At 43.5% G+C, this 19,826-nt stretch overlaps 1 protein-coding gene across 1 annotated transcript in view; it reads right to left on the bottom strand.

Annotated features, from left to right (window-relative positions):
• Window positions 1-1,826: 1,826 nt before the first annotated feature.
• The window catches only part of RIGI (RNA sensor RIG-I), a 78,085-nt gene continuing 60,085 nt past the window's right edge, over window positions 1,827-19,826 (bottom strand). Inside the window, exons 17-20 of the mRNA XM_089674755.1 lie at window positions 19,457-19,627; window positions 15,812-15,963; window positions 7,443-7,589; window positions 1,827-3,310 (exon numbers count right to left, since the gene is read on the bottom strand). Of these exons, the coding sequence (XP_089530881.1) occupies window positions 2,993-3,310; window positions 7,443-7,589; window positions 15,812-15,963; window positions 19,457-19,627 (788 nt within the window). The 3' untranslated portion in view covers window positions 1,827-2,992. The remainder of the gene's footprint in view (window positions 3,311-7,442; window positions 7,590-15,811; window positions 15,964-19,456; window positions 19,628-19,826) is intronic.

Raw genomic sequence — 19,826 nt, 5'->3', positions numbered from 1 at the left:
CAGATAAGGTCTGCAGGTAAAATGTTGATTTACAAGAAAAAAGTGAATAAAGCAGCCAAAAGGAGGGTTAATGCGGTTTAATGGGTCAACTTATGAGCTAAATGGGGACTCATGTGCAACCATCTGGTGATGTCAGGGGCCGCATTTAATGTTCAATATATGTAATGCTTAAAAGGACTGTCAGAATTTGCAGACCTAGTACAGGAAATGAGCAACAGAGAGCGACATGCTACATTTTTACTGGGGATATGCTTCAAAAGACAATGGGCAAGATGTACTAAAACTGGAGCACTCAGAATCTGGTGTAGCTGTGCATCATAGCCAATCAGCTTCTAACTTTAGTTTGTTCAATTAAGCTTTGGCAATAAAACCTGGAAGCTGATTAGTTTCTATGAAAAGCTGCACCAGATTGTGCACCAAGCTGTTTTATTAAATAACCTCCCATATGTTACACGAGGCTCGTAGAAATCAGTGCTATTACCCCAGTCAATGCTCCCACTGCAAACTGCTGAGGTCCAAAGGTTGCACATTGGGGTTGATTTACTAAAACTGGAGAGTGCAAAATCTGGTGCAGCTCTACCAGTTAGCCAATCAGCTTCTAACTTCAGCTTGTTCAATTAAGCTTTTGAAAAAAAAAACCTGGAAGCTGATTGGTTTTTATGCAGAGCTGCACCATCTTTTGCATTCTCCAGTTTTAGTAAATCAACCCCATTGCATATCAAAGGGCTGCAGGTTGGGAACAAGGGCAAAAGAGTGAATCAGGCAGCTTTAGGCAAGGGCACAGACAGTAAAGTCCCACTATTGTATGAAGGCAGATGCTTCAAAATAGATCACACTGTGTCAAGAAATTACCATAGAATTTAAGGTTCATAGAAAAAAAAAGGTGAAATTCAAAAGGGTGTCTACCACCTCCATTAATGTTGTCAATATAGAATACTGGCCACAGTGAGGGAATGGCAAAGAGGAAACAAGTTTGTTTATCTCCAATAAGTACCTGCATGGCTCCATGAAGGGGATAATGGTGAGTCCTAGGATTTCTTACAAAGATGTTTGTAATGTCCCTGTAGAAGAAGCTACAGACAAATCATATAGGGTAAGAGAAATCATAGAGACAGAGATCTGCAGAATAGGATGGAAGAACAATGTCAATAGCCCCATGGAGTTTAGACAGCAGACAGTAGCACTCAGCCAGATGCCACAAGTGGTCATGAGTAAAGCTTGCAGGGTTATAGATATGACAGGGGTCGTCTGTAAGGGGGCACATGCTGCTCCCAACTATATTTGTCCAGCCAGGTGCTGACTTCCATAGAAAAAAGTGTTTTTCCACTGCAAACTACTAACTTTAGCGGGTAGAACATGCTGTAGGCAATATTTTTACATCTAAGTCTATTTTTAACATTCTGAAGCCCTGCCCTTTGTTTTTAGAAAGAGGCTGAAAAATCTGGGAAAAGTGCAATGGCAATGCTGTTTTATGCCCTCAGGGTCCAAGTCTTGCTCAGGATAACATCTTGATCCCTGAAGTTTAGGCTCTTTACAAGAAAAGACCTAGGGCTACTTTCCGGCCAGTTTTTCACCTGCACTTTTGGGAGTTGTCTGGCTCATTGTGACCATGGCAGGGGAGCAGTGTGAGCCAGGGGATCTCCTACGGTGGACCTGTAACACACATGTTGCATTGGTATGGGGAGAATCTCTGAAAGGTGCAGGCGCTTGTCTCACCAGCCATGCCCCTTGTGAAATTGCCATTACTTGTAGTGGAATTCTAATTTACATTAAAACCCTAACATGTTTTCTGTAATAAAGTTATTTGTGAAATGAAGTTCAAAAACTAAGTTAATAGGTAGGTATTTATTTAAATAGAGCAATATGTCATAATCCTTATTAGAGACAGAAAAGTGCACACTGAATAATAGATACATTATACATACTATTAAATCCTACTTTCCCTTCTAGTACCCAGTTAAACATGCAGTTTGGAGAAGACACATTTCAAACCTGGAGCAGTTAGCTCCAGAAGAGTGGGCCAAACTACCTGTTTGAAGTTGCAGAAGTTTCTTTGAGAGCTACAGAAATCGCTTGTTTGCAGGGATTGATTCCAATGGTTGTACAACAAAAGATTAGGTTAAATGACCCATTATTTTTAGCCATGCCATTTTCATTTGTTTTATTTTTTTATTTTGATCAAATAATAATTAATAATTTGATCATCTGATTTTTATTAAATATGGAATAAGCAATGATGGATGCCAACTACTATTTGTCAGTTCAAGTTATTTCAGATAACATTGCGGGGGGTTCTTTTTTACACAGCAGGGTACCAACAAATGTATCCATGGCTGGAGGAAAAGGTAGAACCAGAGAAAGCAAAATATAAGTAGATTAAACTTTGGCTTTAAAAAATGGATAAATGTCATAGCTGTCTTTAAGAACACTCTGTGGCTGCCCTTAGATGAGATATTGCTTTTCAGGAACCAAAATAATCCTGGCAATAAATGGATATTTTTTTCATTCCATGACATACTGTAGTTCTTTTACCAACTGTTGTACAGATAAATATTGCCAGTGCATCATTAAAAACTCAACTATTATCTCACCACAATTATCAGCAGTGAACATATTGAAGTAAACAAAAAAAATCACACATCTGTCTTCCTTCACAGCACCTTAAAAAGAAGTGCTCTAGACCAAACACAACCAGCTGCAGAGATCTGTATATGTCTCTTTTAATTCCTAAAGTATATCATGTAGTAATCAGGAACCTCTTAGCATACTTAGCATTAAAAAGAATAGTTACAGAGGTGCACAAACAGAATAACAGAACATATTAACAGAATATCTCTTTAGTTAAAATGATGATTACTTTATATTTATGATTTAATCTCATTATGAACATCATATTTTCTTAACAAAAGATCACATTTTTTTTGAGTTTTTCTGCCTTAAGTAACTGTCAAAGTCATGTAAAAAAAAGTCCCAATTACAAGTACCGACTGTCTTATTCTGTGTTGGTAGAGAAGGACTCCTCTATTTCTTCTTGGTTGAATTCCTTCATTTTAAAATTCACCTTCACCCACTTGTTAAAATATTCCCGTGATCCGTTAGCATTTTCTACCACAAACTTGTCAATTTTGATAAGTGGAATGTTCTGGAAGCTCAGGTAGTTGCCAGCAACACCCCAGTCGTCTCCACATTTGCGATTATTGCAGAATATCTTGTACTTTTTTTGGAAGCCATCAAATGACTTTGCCTTTGAGTGTTCCTTAGTGAAATACCTGTCCTTGAAGCTTTTGTCAATTACCGTGTGATGGGATTTCTGTTAAGCAAAGAGAGCAATTAGTGAACAAATATATTTTGTAAACTGGGTGGTATATGCAGGGTTGGGGTTCTTTTCCATTGGCATGCAAATTATTATCATCAGGCAGTGTGCAAAGTGAATAATCTGACATCAGAAAGTAGAGAGTGATTTGTTTTTTAATTACTGCACTTTGCACTACTATGAACAGGATCATAAATGTTTTATATATTATGTATTGCTTTCATAGTCACAGTGCTGGCAGCTATTCTGAAATATTAGAATTCAGTGAACACAATTCATCATGGATATGCACAATGGGGTTAATTTACTAAAGCTGAACAGTGCAAAATCAGGCTCACTTCTGCATAGAAACCAATCAGCTTCTTACCTCAGTTTGGTTAACCAGTTGCCGACCGCAGATAGCCGAATGACAGCTACACTGCGGCCGGCCAGTTCTGGGAGGACGTCATATGATGTCCTCCCAGAACGCGCTCTCCTGCGCGCGCCCCCCCCCCCGGGGCACACAACCGGCGATCTCCGTGATCGCTGTGTCCTACGGACACAGCTGATCATGTGATGTGGTAAAAGGCCAATCACAGCGGCTTTTTACCACGTGATCAGCCGTGTCCAATAACACGCTGATCACAGGGAAATGCAATTCCCAGTTCTCGGCTGCACTTTCCTCACGCTGTCAGAACGTGGGGAAAGTACTGCCGAGAACCGACAGTTTTCAGAGCAGGGATCAGCACCGATCATCAGGGCATTAATGATCAGTGCCCTGATGATCGGTGCCCAGCAGTGCCGCCCACCAGTGCCACCCACCTGTGCCCATTTCTGCCACCCACCTTTGCCTATCAGTGCCACCCACCTGTGCCCATCAGTGCAGCCCAGCAGTGGCACCAGTCAGTGCCCAGCAGTGCTGTCAGTCAGTGCCGCCTATCAGTGCTGACGCTCAGTACCCATCATCAGTGCCACCTATCAGTGCCGCCAATCCGTGCCACCGAATTAGTGCTGCCTATCAGTGCCCATCAGTGCTGCCTATCAGTGCAGCCTCATCAACGCATGTCAGTGAATAAGAAAAATTACCTGTTTGCAAAATTTTATAATAGAAACAAAGAAACCTTTTTTTTCAAATTTTTTGCTGTTTTTTTGCTTATAGTGCAAAAAATAAAACCACCAGCAGCAAGTAAATACCACCAAAAGAAAGCTCTATTTGTGAGAAAAAAATGACAACAATTTCATATGGGTACAATGTTGCATGACCACGCAATTGTCATTCAAAGTGCTGAAAACTGAAAATTGGCCTGGTAAGGAAGGGGGTATAAGTGCCCGGTAGGCAAGTGGTTAATTAAGCTTTGGCAATAAACCTGGAAGCTGATTGGTTTCTGCGCAGATATGAGCCTGATTTTGCTCTCTCCAGCTTTAGTAAATAAACCCCAATGTGCGTGTATGGGTGAATCCGGACATTCTAAACAGTTGAGAACTTGATCATATACAGTAGGAGACAATTAAAGGGATCCTGCAATACGCATACACACAGGTACATGGCTTTAACGACAAGTTACAAGCAAAGCCATCCCTGCACACATACCTCATAGGTCTACGTTCTAAGGTTTGGAGCACAGCTGCAGAGGTACAGTAGATTACATTGTTTTGAAATGGCTGTACACTAAAATATTAAAAATAATGCTCCTCCACTGAAGCAGTTCCAGTGTCTCATTTGTAACTAATTATGTGCCCAGCTGAAACATACAATAAGTAGCAAGCTTCTCAAAACTGAAGCAAATACTGACCTTTCAAAGCACTCAGAATCTGGTGCAGCTGTGCATGGTAGCCAATCAGCTTCTAACCTCAGCTTGCTCAACTAAAGCAGAACTCAACCTAAAAGGCGACGTTTCGCTTTAAGGCCTCTCCCCCTTCTCCTCTTTCATGTTTGGCAATCTTTTTGGATGGTGGGGAGCGGGTACCTAGTTTTGACAGGCACCTGCTCCCATTGCCTAGGTGATCCGAGCAGAAGTTCACTTTTTTCCCTTCCCTGCAGTCGTTTGGGACACAGCACAGGTCCCAGAAGACTGTGAGACCAATCACAATGTGCAGCACGGTTTGCGCAAATGCAGCACAAGCTGCAAACTGTCACAACCAGGTGCCCACAGTTAAGATGCTGACACAGGGGACCGAAGACGGTCCCCGACGTCCCATTGGGTATGCACACCACTGGATCTGGGGACAGGTACGTGTCTGTTTATTAAAAGTCAAGTGCTAAAGTTTTTGTAGCTGCTGCCTTTTAATTTTTACAATAACTACTGGAGCTCTGCTTTAATCTTTGGCAATAAAACCTGGAAGATGATTGGTTCCTATGCAGAAGTGAGCCTGATTTTGCACTCTTCAGCCTTAGTAAATAAACCTCTAAATTTTTTTGCATCAATGTGAAAGGAAAAATGCATAATTTTTTACACTTCGGTGTGCTGACATTTCCCTACAACAGTATATGTTTATTTTTTACATCCCCCAGGTAGATACTCAAATACAACATAGTTATCCAGTCAGAACTTGTATTTTCATGAGTCTATACACATATTTCTGTGTGGGCAGGCTTTACAGCCCCTTTCCCATATACACTATATTGCCAAAAGTATTGGGACAGCCCTCGAAATCATTGGATTCAGGTGTTCCAATCACCTCCATAGCCACAGGTGTATAAAATCAAGCACCTAGGCATGCAGACTGCTTCTACAAACATTTGTGAAAGAATGGGTCGCTCTCAAGAGGTCAGTAAATTAAGGCGTGGTACCATGATAGGTTGCCACCTGTGTAATAAGTCTGTCTGTGAAATTTCCTTGCTACTAAATAATCCATGGTCAACTGTTAATGGTATTATAACAAAGTGCAAGCAACTAGAGCGGGTTCAGCACATGCTGAAGTGCACAGTGTGCAGAAGTCACCACCTGTCTGAAGAGTCAGTAGCTAAAGACCTCCAAACTTCATGTGGCCTTCAGACTAACCCAACACCAGTGCAGAGTGCTTCATAGAATGGGTTTCCATGGTTGAGTAGCTGCTTCCAAGCCTTACATCACCAAGTACAATGCAAAGCGTTGGATGCAGTGGTGTAAAGCACACCGCCATTGGACTCTAGAGGAGTGGAGATGTACTCTCTGGAGTGACGAATCATGCTTCTCTGTGTGGAAATCCGATGGACGTGTCTGGGTTTTGCCAAGAGAACGATACTTGTCTGACTGCACTGTGCCAAGTGTAAATTTTGGTGGAGGGAGGCTATGGTGTGGGGTTGTTTTTCAGGGGTTGGGCTTGGCCCCTTAGTTTCAGTGAAGGGAACTCTTAAGGCATTAGCATACCAAGACATTTTGGTCGATTTCATGACCCAACTTTGTGGGAACAGTTTGGGGATGGCCACTTCCTGTTCCAACATGACTACGCAACAGTGCACAAAGCAAGGTCCATAAACACATGGATGAGTGAGTTTGGGGTGGAGTTACTTGACTGGCCTGTACAGAGACCTAACCTCAACCTGACAGAACACCTTTGGGATGAATTAGAATAGAGACTGTGAGCCAGGCCTTCTCGTCCGACATCAGTGCCTGACCTCACAAATGCAGTTCTGGAAGAATGGTCAAACATTCCCATAGACACACTCCTAAACTTTGTGGACAGCCTTCCCAGAAGAGTTGAAGCTCTTACAGCTGCAAAGGGGTGGGGCCAACTCAATATTGAACTCTATGGACTAAGACTGGGATGCCATTAAAGTTCATGTGCGTGGAAAGCAGGAGTCCCAATACTTTTGGCAATATACTGTATATTGTGGTGAATTTACCAAAACTAGAGCAGATTGAATATGGAGCAGCTGGGCATGGCAACCAATCAGCTTCTATCCAGCTTGTTTCATTAATCTTTGAAAATAAAAGATAGAAGCTGATTGGTTGACATGTCCAGCTGCTCCAGTTTAGATAAATTTCCCCCACTTTGTGTACAGCATGTATTGCAGAGCGTTTCCGAGCACTGTCTGGACCAGCTGATCCATTCCACCTGCAGGTGGCTGAAGCTGCAGTTGGGCTTTAATTATGTATATTCTACTCAACTAACATATCTGTATTAAAATGCTTGTATAATAAATACGGTGTGAGACTTTTCTACATACATTTATAAGTCTAATGTAATCTGTATCACACGCAAAGGTTTTACATCTTCCACAAAGCAGACGTTTGTTCTCCTCTGATAGTACACGTCCTGTAAAATTCTTTTTAAAATCACGAAGCCTCTTCTCTTCTCTTTGAAACTGAAGGTTCTGTGAATAAAAAGGTAAAAATGAAATTAAAAAAAAAAGTGGTAAAACTGGTACTGTGTCTGAGCCAAGCTAGAAAAGTCCTCTAAAAAGAAGCAGGAGGTACACACTGATCTGTTATCTGAATTTATTCCCTGTGTTTTGTGTATGTAATGACATGCCCTGTTTTTACACTAACAGTGGAAGCACAAGGGAAAATAAGACAGATGATCTCCAACCATGTCTGTGCTTTCTGTGTAGCAATCACTCACAGATGGGCTTTTTCTGCACAAGAGAAAGCCTTTAAGTAAACCTTCCATTTTTCCCATTCAGGGCACTGGATTCCTCAGTAAACACCAAATGCTTCAGAGGGCAGGGACAGTGCTGGCATATGTGTCATGGATCTTCTTTCAGCCACAAGTGAAGAGTATCTGCAGCTGCAAATTGAATCGCATTCCCCAGTGTGTGCAGTGAGTGCACAGAGGACCCCATCACCCTGTACTGCTGTACACTGAGCTGGCAGAGGAGGTTTTTCACTACTTGCTTCTAATAAATGACCTTATCTAACAAGGGTGGCTCCAGGGGGGTGCTTCAGCTATAAAGCAACACTTTTTAGCAACACCCCTATGTGTCTGACAGGCGATGTGTAAAGCACATCACATTTTTCTTCTACAACTCCACAGTGTCCCTTGATACCTTGCGGTTACTTCTGGAATTTGATAATATTATGGAGCTAAAGTTATTATGGTGCTGAAGGGTTATTAGTGTGTTGGGCTTATTATTGTGCTGCAAGGGTTATTATTGTACAGGGGTTACAACTGTGCTAGGGGTTATTATTGTGCTGGGTTTATTATTCTAGTGCGTATTATTTATGTGGTGAGGGTTACTTTTGTGCTGGGTTTATTATTGTGGTGTGGGTTATTGTGCTGCAAGGGTTATTATTGTACCGGGATTACAACTGTGCTAGGGGTTATTATTGTGCTGGGTTTATTATTCTAGTGCGTATTATTTATGTGGTGAGGGTTACTTTTGTGCTGGGTTTATTATTGTGGTGTGGGTTATTGTGCTGCAAGGGTTATTATTGTACCGGGATTACAACTGTGCTAGGGGTTATTATTGTGCTAGGTTTATTATTGTGGTGCATGTTTGTGCTAGGGTTGCTATTGTGGTGGGGGTTACTTTTGTGCTGGGTTTATTATTGTGGTGTGGGTTACTACTGTGCTGGAGTTTATTATTGTGCTGCAATGGTTATTATTGTGCTGGGGTTACTGTTGTGCTAGAGCATATTGTATTATTGTGCTGTGGGTTATTATTGCGCTGCAAGGTTTGTTATTGTGGGGTTTTTTTATGTTGTGGGAAACTGGTTCAGACAAATGCGGGGAGTTATTGCCAGGGAATAGCATTGCTATCCCTATCACTTGCTGGGTGTTATTGCTGGCCCTAACACTTACTGGGGTTTTTGCTGTGCATTGTTATTGCAAGTCTTGTCCCCTGCTGGGCGTTATTGCTGGCATTGTCACCTGCTGGGGGTTACTGCTTGCCCTAACACATGTTGAGAGTTAACATTACTAGTACTGACACCGATGCTGAGGTAAAATGTTGTTGTCACAATCTCTTGCACCCATACACTGTGAAACTACACTTTAGACCACGGCCACTTTTTCCAACCTCACCCACAAGCACTCCCTTTATTGTGGGCAGCAGGCAGCCCATGTGGTACACTTTATTTTCTTTTCAATCTCTTCAATGTGTCACTGCTAATTCTTTTCAAATGGTTTAAATTTTACACCCACTGACACCAAATATAAACCTAATTTTTACAGTTATTGATCAGCAACATAAGCAAGCTTCTGCGTTCATTTGACTACTGGGACTCTGGGAATGGTTTCTATTTATCTTATTTTATATTTCTCATCTCTCTACTACTCACCTCACTCCTTCGGTCTCCTCTCACATTACTAAATTACTAACTGACATACCAGTATGGATGTTACACCACTTCCTCCATCTCAATCCTTTTAAAACTGAGCTCATAATATTCACTCTAGCTCGTGCCCCCTCCCCTGACTTCAGCATCAAGATCAATAGTTTCAATAATACAACCATCAGTCCCTCCCCTCATACCAGGGTACTAGGTGTAATCCTAGACTCCCATCTGTTCTTTCAGCCCAAAATTCAATCACTGACCAAATCTTGTTATTCACTCGTAATCTCTCGCCTTGGCTACTGTAACTCCCTCCTCATTGGTCTACCTCTTTGTAAGCTATCCCCTCTTCAGTCTACCATGAATGCTGCTGGCAGACTCAAACACCTTACCAACCATTCAGTTTCCACCATCTCTCTCTTCCAATCTCTCCACTGACTTTCCCATTGCCCAACAAATAAAATTCTAAACATTAACAATAACATGCAAAGCCATTTACAACTCTACCCCAAGCTACATCACCAATTCTCAAAATATCACCCAAACTGTCCTCTCCACTCCACATGCTCTCTAGCTCACTTGTCTCCTCCTCCCACGCTCATCTCCAGGACTTCTGCAGAACCGCTCCCATCCTACCCCAATCTATCTAGCTATCTCCTACTCTGTCCACTTTTAGGCAATCCCTGAAAACTCATATCTTCAGGGAAGCCTATGCTGCCTTCAGCTAATAACCGAATCATCTATCTCTCCCATCAGTTCTCCCTCAGTTATTACCTTGTGTTCCATCAGCCCCTCAATTTTAGATTGTAAGCTCCCAGGAGCAGGACCCTCCTAACCCTCTTGTATTGAATTGTATTGTTGCTATTTTGTCTCCCTTTACATTGTAAAGTGCTGCACAAACTGTTGGCAGTATATAAATCATATATAATAATAATTAAAAAATAATAATGTTATGTCTGTTGTTGTTATAGCATGGGATTCAACCACGCGAGGACTTTGCTCCACTTACACTCCCAGCACCTACAAAGCAGCCCCCCTAAAATTGTCCAGAGTCACCCGTTATCTAATGCAGATCCTGGCAGAGTAGGTGAATAGTGGAAGATCTCCTCTGCTGGCTCTGTTTACAGCGATGAGGTGCTGTATTATCATTTGAGATTGCCAAGCTTCTCAAAGAATCTGCAGATTGCAAGGATACAGAAACTGTACTCTTTACCTCCAATACAGAAATGGGAACTGCTGAGATGCTGATTGAAGCAGTGCTGTCACGTCACAAGTCACAGCAGGCAACCTGCTGAGGGTCGATGTAGAGTTAATTGGTGTTCTCCATGTGACCCAACAATGTATCCTTTGTAACTCCTGGTTATATGAAAAGGGCCACTGCATCCCACATAAGCTCAAAACATGCTCCCTGCACAGGTCAGCACTTGCTATTCAACTCACTTTACAATTAAATGAAAGCAGATCTAACCTGAGTGTGTTTTAGCATTTACTTTGATTTTTAATTATTTTACACTGCAGCAATTTTTTGATAAATGTGGGTAGTTTCAGTTGCAGAACTGAAGGGGAAAGAGTGCAGAGCATGATGAGAAAAATGACCCTTTATGGCCCACTAGCAAGCAGGTGTCATCTTTCTGCTTCGCCTCTTGATTGGTGGACTGTATGGTTCAATGTTAACACCCCAAACTAGGCAGACAAGTTACTGCCTCCAAAAGTGCATTAAGTAAATAGGGCATATTTTGTGGGTGCAGGGTACACAGCAAAAAAGCCCATTTAAGTTCCATTTAACCATGCCTCTTTGGGGTGCGCCCAATGAACAATATAATGTATATATGGACCCACTCACCCAGGCCCAACGGTCGTAAAGGTGGTGGAGTTGGCCTGCTCCTGTCACCGCTGAGCACCTTCCGAGTCCTCCCAAACCCCCCCTCCCTATCCTTCTCCTCCTTTGAGGCCCACTGCGTCCGACTATTCTCCCCAACCCCCCTAAAGATTGCTGTGATATACCGGCCTCCTGGATCCATACCCCGCTTCCTGGAAGACTTCTCCTCCTGGCTACCCTTCTTCCTTTCCTCTGAGCTACCCACTATCATCCTTGGGGATTTCAACATCCCAGTCAACCTTGACAACCCGGACACAGCCCATCTCCTCCACTTAACCTCCTCCTTTGCACTTGCACAGTGCATACAATCCACCACCCACTCCGACGGTAATATCCTTGATCTTGTCTTCTCCAACCGCTGCGCTCCCCACAACCTCACTAACACCCCCTTCCCTCTCTCTGACCACAACCTGATTACCTTCTCTATCTCCTCATCCTCCAATGCCTACCCCTCCAAATGTCACACTACTACCAGCCGTAACCTCCGCAACCTTAACCCTGCCTCCCTCCACTCCGCAGTTGATCAACTCCATGACCGCATCCTCCCCCTGTCCTGCCCCGACTTGGCTATGACCGCCTACAACAATGCGCTGTCAACAGCCCTTGACTCACTAGCGCCTTTAACCACACGCAACATCAGACCCCGACCGCTCCAGCCCTGGCAGACTGATCACACCAAAACCCTCAAACGACACAGTCGTGCCCTGGAGCGACTATGGCGCAAAACCAAATCCCAACAAGCCTTCACCCGATACAAATCTGCCTTCCACACCTACACCTCCTCCCTCCATACTGCCAAACAAGCTTACTTCCTGACCCTCATCAAGGTCCTCTCCTCCAATCCTCGCCGACTCTTCTCCACCTTCAACTCTCTACTCTCGCCACCCCCACCTCCACCCAGCACCTCACTCACTGCCCTTGAGATTGCCAATCACTTCAAAAACAAGATTGACACAATTCGCAAGGACATTGCCGCAACTCACACGCCTTCTCAACCCGTCCCCTCTCACACAGCTACCCCCTCATCCCCCCTCCCCCTCGACATAACCCACAGGGACTTCGTCGCTGCTCAAACTCCCTCCAACCCCCTTCCCCCTCACTCAGCTACCCCCTCTACACCCCTCTCCCACGGCCCCACCACTGCTCTTACCTCCTCTCCCACCCCACCCTACATTCCTCATACTGAAGCTCCCCCAACACTCCGCACCTTTGACCTTACTACCATCGAAGAAGTCTCCAAGATCCTCTCTGATGCCCGCCTCACCACCTGCCCCCTTGACCCTATCCCCTCACAACTCCTACAACCTCCCTCCCCCTCCATCCTACGCTCCCTCACCCACATCTTCAATCTCTCCCTCTCCTCCGGCACTTTCCCTTCCCCTCTGAAACATGCACACATCACCCCCATACTTAAAAAGCCCTCCCTGGACCCCAATGACCCGAACAACCTCAGACCCATCTCCCTGCTCCCATTTACATCTAAACTCCTCGAGCGCCTAGTCTACACCCGCCTATGCTCTCACCTCAACGACAACAACCTCCTCGATCCCCTACAGTCCGGCTTCCATCCCCTACACTCCACCGAAACTGCCTTACTCAAACTCTCCAACGACCTGCTAACCACCAAAGCTAATGGCCACTATTCAGTGCTCCTACTCCTTGACCTCTCTGCGGCCTTCGACACAGTCGACCACCCCCTCCTCCTCAAAAAACTACACTCCCTCGGCCTCAGAGATTCTGCTCTCTCCTGGCTCTCATCCTACCTGTCACAACGCTCTTTCAGCGTTACCTATAATGCCACCACCTCCCTCTCACTCCCCCTCTCTGTTGGGGTCCCTCAAGGCTCTGTCCTCGGGCCCCTTCTCTTCTCCATCTACACCTCCTCCCTTGGCCAACTCATACACTCTCACGGCTTCAACTACCACCTCTATGCCGACGACACACAAATCTATCTCTCAACCCCCCACCTCACCCCCTCGGTCTCCGCCCGAATCACACACCTGTTGAGCGACATATCAGACTGGATGTCGCTCCACTTCCTTAAACTGAACCTCTCCAAAACCGAGTTTCTTGTCTTCCCTCCAGCCCGGACACCACCCCCCATTGACTTCTCCATCATGTCCAACAACGCCACCATCAAACCCGCCCCGCAGGCCAGAGTACTTGGTGTCATTTTGGACTCCAACCTATCCTTCCAGCCCCAAGTCCACTCTTTAACAAACTCGTGCAGACTCCACCTCCGCAACATCGCCAAAATCCGCACGTTCCTAACTCCAGAAACCACTAAACAGCTCATCCACTCCCTCATCATATCACGACTCGACTACTGCAACTCCCTCCTCACTGGCCTGCCTCGCCGCTGGCTATCCCCGCTTCAGTCCATCCTGAATACGGCTGCCAGACTCATTCACCTTTCCAACCGCTCCGTTTCCGCCACCCCCCTCTGCCAATCCCTCCACTGGCTTCCGATTGCGCAACGGATCAAATTCAAAATCCTAACGCTGACGTACAAAGCTGTCCACCATACTGCCCCGAACTACATCTCTGACCTAATATCCAAGTACCGCCCAACACGCACACTCCGCTCCTCACAAGACCTCCTTCTCTCTAGTTCCCTGGTCTCCTCCTCCCATGCCCGCCTCCAGGACTTCTCCAGGGTGTCACCCATCCTCTGGAACTCCCTGCCCCAACCCATCAGATTATCACCTACTCTCCTCTCCTTTAGGCGCACCCTGAAAACCCATCTCTTCAGGGAAGCCTACCCCGCCCCCTGCTAACCTGCCGACCTCCTCCACTCTTCCTACCACTCCATCCCCCACAGCTATCTCCTCCTGTGCCACCATCCCCTCCCTCCTAGATTGTAAGCTTGAAAGAGCAGGGCCCTCGATCCCCTCATGTTTTGCATTGTATTGGTATTGTTCTGTCACATGTTCTGTCCCCCTTTATAATGTACAGCGCTGAGCGAACTATTGGCGCTTTATAAATACTGTATAATAATAATAATAATAATAATGTAGGCAATGATTACAATGTGCAAATGCACAATATTCTCACTATTGGTGCTGCCATTTTTTCTCCTCTCTGTGCCCATGTTTTTCATTTCTGACTAAGCATTTCTCCTTATAGTATATCTACTTTTATTATAACGTGGGGTACAGAATTGGGGATATAGATCCCTTTGCTATTATTTTGTCTTGAAAAAGACACTGAATCATGCATAATAAATCAAGAGGGTGCAGTTGGCATCTTTGTCCTTGGCACTGGATGATCTTGTCCTGGCAGTGTGCTGAAGACTTGTGTTTAATATGTTCTTAGCTCTGAGAGTCCTGTGCTGGCAGTTTCAGAACTGAAAATCAAGTTTTCCCTAAATTTCACTCCTAATAAAACTTTAACACTAAACCAACCTAACTCCTAAACAAATCCACTCTGAACACTACTTACATTACCTGCGCCAATAGCAAAAGAAGCAAGTTCTCATAATGTCATTCCAAAATCTAGAGGCAGCATAGTGACTAAGTTGTTAGCATATCTGCCCAGCAGCACTAGCATGGAGTTTGCATGTTCTCCCTGTCCTTCAGGTACTCTGGTTTCCTCCCACAAAGACATGCTAGCAGGTTAATTGGCTCCTGTCTAAATTGGCCCTGGAATGTGTTTCTATGAATGTTAGTTAGGGACCTTAGATTGTCAGCCCCTGGAGGGCAGGGACTGATGTGAATGTACAATATATATGTAAAACACTGCGTATAAGTACCTGTAATAAACTATACTACTATTTAAAACAAGTGATCTAACTTTGCATACACATGTCTTTATCTTGACTCTACCCTCCAACATATTTATGCCAATTTTCCCCCTCACAACTCCAACTTGATCATCTACATGATTTCTATGTCTGTCTGTAAGCATTTAATAATTAGAGGGAACTGTCCATCCCCACTTGGGTCCCTGTCCAAATTCAAGGGTGTTGATGAGCTCTCTTTTCTGCAGTAGCTCAGAAAATATGTCCACCCTTGTACCTCACTGCACTACCAAGCCTGAATCATTCCATATATAAAGGTTAAACAAAGGTAGCCATGTTTTAGGTGAGAAGTGCGTTCTTTGATGCTTTTCTTAGGATGTGGCTTATATGTTATATTTGACACCAATATAGGTTTGCATATTAAAAAAAGTCACAACATATACAGTATTATTATTATTATACAGTGTTTATATAGCGCCAAATAGTTTGCTCAGCGCTGTACAATATAGTGGGGGACAGTACATGAGACAATACAGTAACAAAACAATATACGAGAGGTTCGAGGGCCCTGCTCTTTCGAGCTTATACTCTAGGTACCTCTACATACTATACTTAGCATTATATACTGCACATATATACTAATTAGACATGAAATATAACACTTTTCGGATTTACTACAATATTAATAGTACTGCAAGTGTTACCTGTCTTATAAATTCAGCTCTGTCCTTCTCCTGGAGATCAACAACTGCCTTATTCATTAAAGACTCATGCAGCAAGTTAATCTTTTCTCTCTCAACTTGCTCATGCTTGCTGGTTACAAGGTAGCACTTGCTGTCCTTGGCTCTTCCTCGACCTGTGTGATATAAAAATGAATATGCTAGTTCAAATCACAAAATATGTGAAATATTGCCCCAAACTCTTGGCATCCTTTACTGCATGGAAAGATAGGTAGAAGCCAATCCTGTCACTACTCTATTATAAATGAGCAATTTACAGCATGAGAAATAACAAGAGGTAAAAAGAAAGCAAAGAGGACTAGTAAACAAAGATAAATAAAGTAAGAAAGCATGGGAGACAGACTTAAGGATTACAGGTATTGCTGTAAAATATTGGAGAATGAAAACCCAGCATGGCCACAAATGAGCCTCATAGGAGACAATATTAAATTGATAAAACCAAACTATTTAAAGAACAATTACAGGCAGAACAAAAAAAATACCATTGCCCCCTGCCCTTCCTGAGCTTACAAGGGTTGAATGCTTGTTATGTCAAGGTGAAATACTTACTTTATTCCTCACTCCAGCAGGGTCCCTCCAGCCATGCAACCGGTCCTTGAAGCCTCATCTCTAAGGCACTCCCAGCTGTGGTTGCACTTCTCTACATGCAATGCAGTCTTAACAGCCCTGTACTATACATGAAGAGGCTGAAGGACCTCCCACAGACTAGAGCTTTGAGGAGAAAAAGAAGTGCCTGCTGGAGCAGGGAGTCAGGGTGAGCAAAACAGCCTATTTCTCTACCCCCTAGTCATAACAAGCATTTTACCATTTCAATGTAGTGGGGCCCCACTTCAAGGGAAGAGCTATGTATTCCTAAAGATATAGTACAAGTTAGCTTTTAGTTTATGTTTTAGGTTTAGATACGCAGTGCAGAGTTGTTTCCTAGGGCTGCTATGGACAACAGCAATTGAGCAATACTGTACTTTTGTTAAAACATTGGATATTTGATTGTAATTAGCGCATTTTTCACTTTATGTATAAAGAGGGACATTGAAACTTTGGATTATCACTTTGACAGTTTTAGTGGCACTGTGAACAAAAGAATAAGGGCTTTATAGCTTCCTGACAAAATACATAAAACAGCATAGACAGCTATTAAAATTATACAAATGTATTCACAAAATATTAAAAGTACAACACATTAGTGCCATGCATGGCCTATTTACAGATCCACAATGTAATGACATTAAAAAACATTTGTTTAGCAGTATAACATTAGCTTTTCCACCCTACTCTGAAAATATATACATTCTTTGTTGCAGTCACATCAGATGACTGCAAGATTCTAGTAGACAGTAGCAGGGGATCACACTAGTTATGTCATGTGCGATTCGTGGGTTCCAAATATCCCACTTCCTTAGTTTCAGTGAAACTATAAGGATGTGGCGCTGTGTGCTGTTTATATGGTTTTTATTTCTCTATTTTTATGAATATAACACTAACAGCGTTTTGGGTTCTCAGTGTAGATATACAGTGTAGAGTTATCATTATATCTTTTTTTTAACCAGGGCATATCTTGTATGTTCTAGATTTCTTACCAGCTAAATTAGCTGGGAAGTTAGCTGTAGCTGTCTGTAGATTGCCACATCTTTTTATTTATTTTTTTCTACTCTTTATTTTGCCATCTATAACTTTGATGCAATTAGCAAAGAAAAAAAAAACTGCTAAAGATGATTTTATACTTACCTGTTCTGCAAATGGTTCCTGGAATCTTTTTCTCACAATGACTTGCTTCCAGGTGTGCTGGATGCCTGGTCCCCCCACTGCACTACTACACTGCTCAAAAAAATTAAAGGAACAGTTTGAAAACACATCAGATCTCAACGGGGAAAAATATCATGCTGGATATGTTTACTGATATGCACTGGGTAATGTGTTAGAAACATAAAGATGCCCCATCGTTTGATGGAAATGGAAATTATCAACATACAAAGGATTGAATTCAAAGACACCCCAAAAATCAAAGTGAAAAGATTATGCAGCAGGCTAGTCCATTTTGCTGAAATTTCATTGCAGCAACTCAGAATGGTACTCAGTAGTTTGAATGGCCCCCACATGCTTGTATGCATGCCTGATAATGTCGTGGCATGCTCCTAATGAGACAACGGATGGTGTCCTGGGGTATTTCCTCCCAGATCTGGACCAGGGCGTCACTGAGCTCCTGGACAATCTGAGGTGCAACCTGGCGGCATCGGATGGACCAAAACATGATATCCCAGAGGTGTTCTATTGGATTTAGGTCAGGCGAGTGTGGGGGACATTCAATGGTATCAATTCCTTCATCCTCCAGGAACTGCCTGCATACACTCACCACATGAGGCAGGGCATTGTTGTGCACTAGAAGGAACCCAAGACCCACTGCACCAGCTTAGGGTCTGACAATGGGTCCAAGGATTTCATCCCAATACCTAATGACAGTCAGGGTACCATTGTCTAGCCTGTAGAGGTCTGTGTCTCCCTTCATGGATATGTCTTCCCAGACCATCACTGACCCACCACCAAAACGATCATGCTGAATGATGTTACAGGCAGCATAACGTTCTCCATGGCTTTTCAGACCCTTTCACATCTCTCACATGTGCTCAGAGTGAACCTGCTCTCATCTGTGAAAAGCACAGGGCGCTAGTGGTGGACCTGCCAATTCTGATGGTCAATGGCAAATGCCAATTGAGCTTTATGGTGCACGGGCTGTGAGCACAGGCACCACTAGAGAATGTCAGGTCCTCTCGCCACCCTCATTAACTCTGTTTCTTGATTCAGAGACATTCACACCAGTGGCCTGCTTGAGGTCATTTTGTAGGGCTCTAGCAGTGCTTATCCTGTTCCTCCTCTCACAAAGGAGCAGATACCGGTCCTGCTGATGGGTTAAGGACCTTCAATGGCCCTGTCCAGCTCTCCTATAGAAACTGCTTGTCTCCTGGAATCTCCTCCATGCTCTTGAGACTGTGCTGGGAGACACAGCAAACCTTCTGGCAATGGCACGTATTGATGTGCCATATTGCAGGAGTTTGACTGCCTGTGCAACCTCTGTAGGGTACAGGTATCGCCTCATGCTACCGGAGTGACACTGACCCTAGCCAAATACAAAACTAGTGAAAAACAGCCAGAAAAAATAAGTAGGGGAAAAAATGTCAGTGGCCTCTGCCTGTAAAACCATTCCTGTTTTGGGGGTCATCTCATTGTTCCCCTGCTAGTGCACCTGTTGTTAATTTCATTAACACCAAAGCAGCTGCAACTGATTAACAACCCCCTCTGCTACATAACTGACCAGATCAATATCTCAGGAGTTTAACTGACTATGCTATACTCTGATTAAAAATTATTCCTTTAACTTTGTTGAGCAGTATATATCATGCAGTGTGTATGAGACAGCTGAGAGAATCACAGAGAGCAGGGGGAGACCAGGTTCTGGGAGCTGCTTAGTGGCACTGTTTAAACAGTAGATCGCCGGGGGTTCATAAAAGGGAAACCTTACAGACCAGCTACACTGAATTTCAATTTTCTGCCTCATTATGAACTCTAGGTGTACTAAAGTTAGGCTGTGTCGTTCTGTTTATTTAACAGCTGTACCTCTGACTTGGATCATCTTGGTAACATTGCCAACATATTCATAGAGAAGAACCAGATTACATGCCGGGATGTCTATGCCCTCATCAGCGACGGAAGTAGCTATTAACAATTTGCTCTCTGCTGAGTTTTTAAATGTTTCCAGAGCTACTTTCTGGTTTGGAAGGGTCATTCCTGAAATGAAAGGTATAAAAACATCATAATTGATATATCATTTATTAAAGTGGAGCTGTCACTCTGCAACAATTATACAGACCTACCTAATAAGGCAAAATTCAGTACCCATATTAACCAGTCAGCCAGACTGACCTTTCAAAACTGCACCCCACTGAAATCTGGTTAACAACGATTATTACACACTGTTCTTTGTACT

This window comes from Staurois parvus, unplaced genomic scaffold, assembly GCF_062004578.1.
Source record: "Staurois parvus isolate SC_StPar_1 unplaced genomic scaffold, SC_StPar_1.0 ptg000012l, whole genome shotgun sequence".
Lineage (NCBI taxonomy): Eukaryota > Metazoa > Chordata > Amphibia > Anura > Ranidae > Staurois > Staurois parvus.
Note: the sequence above shows the minus strand (reverse complement) of the source record. Positions and strands in the feature narration are given on the sequence as shown.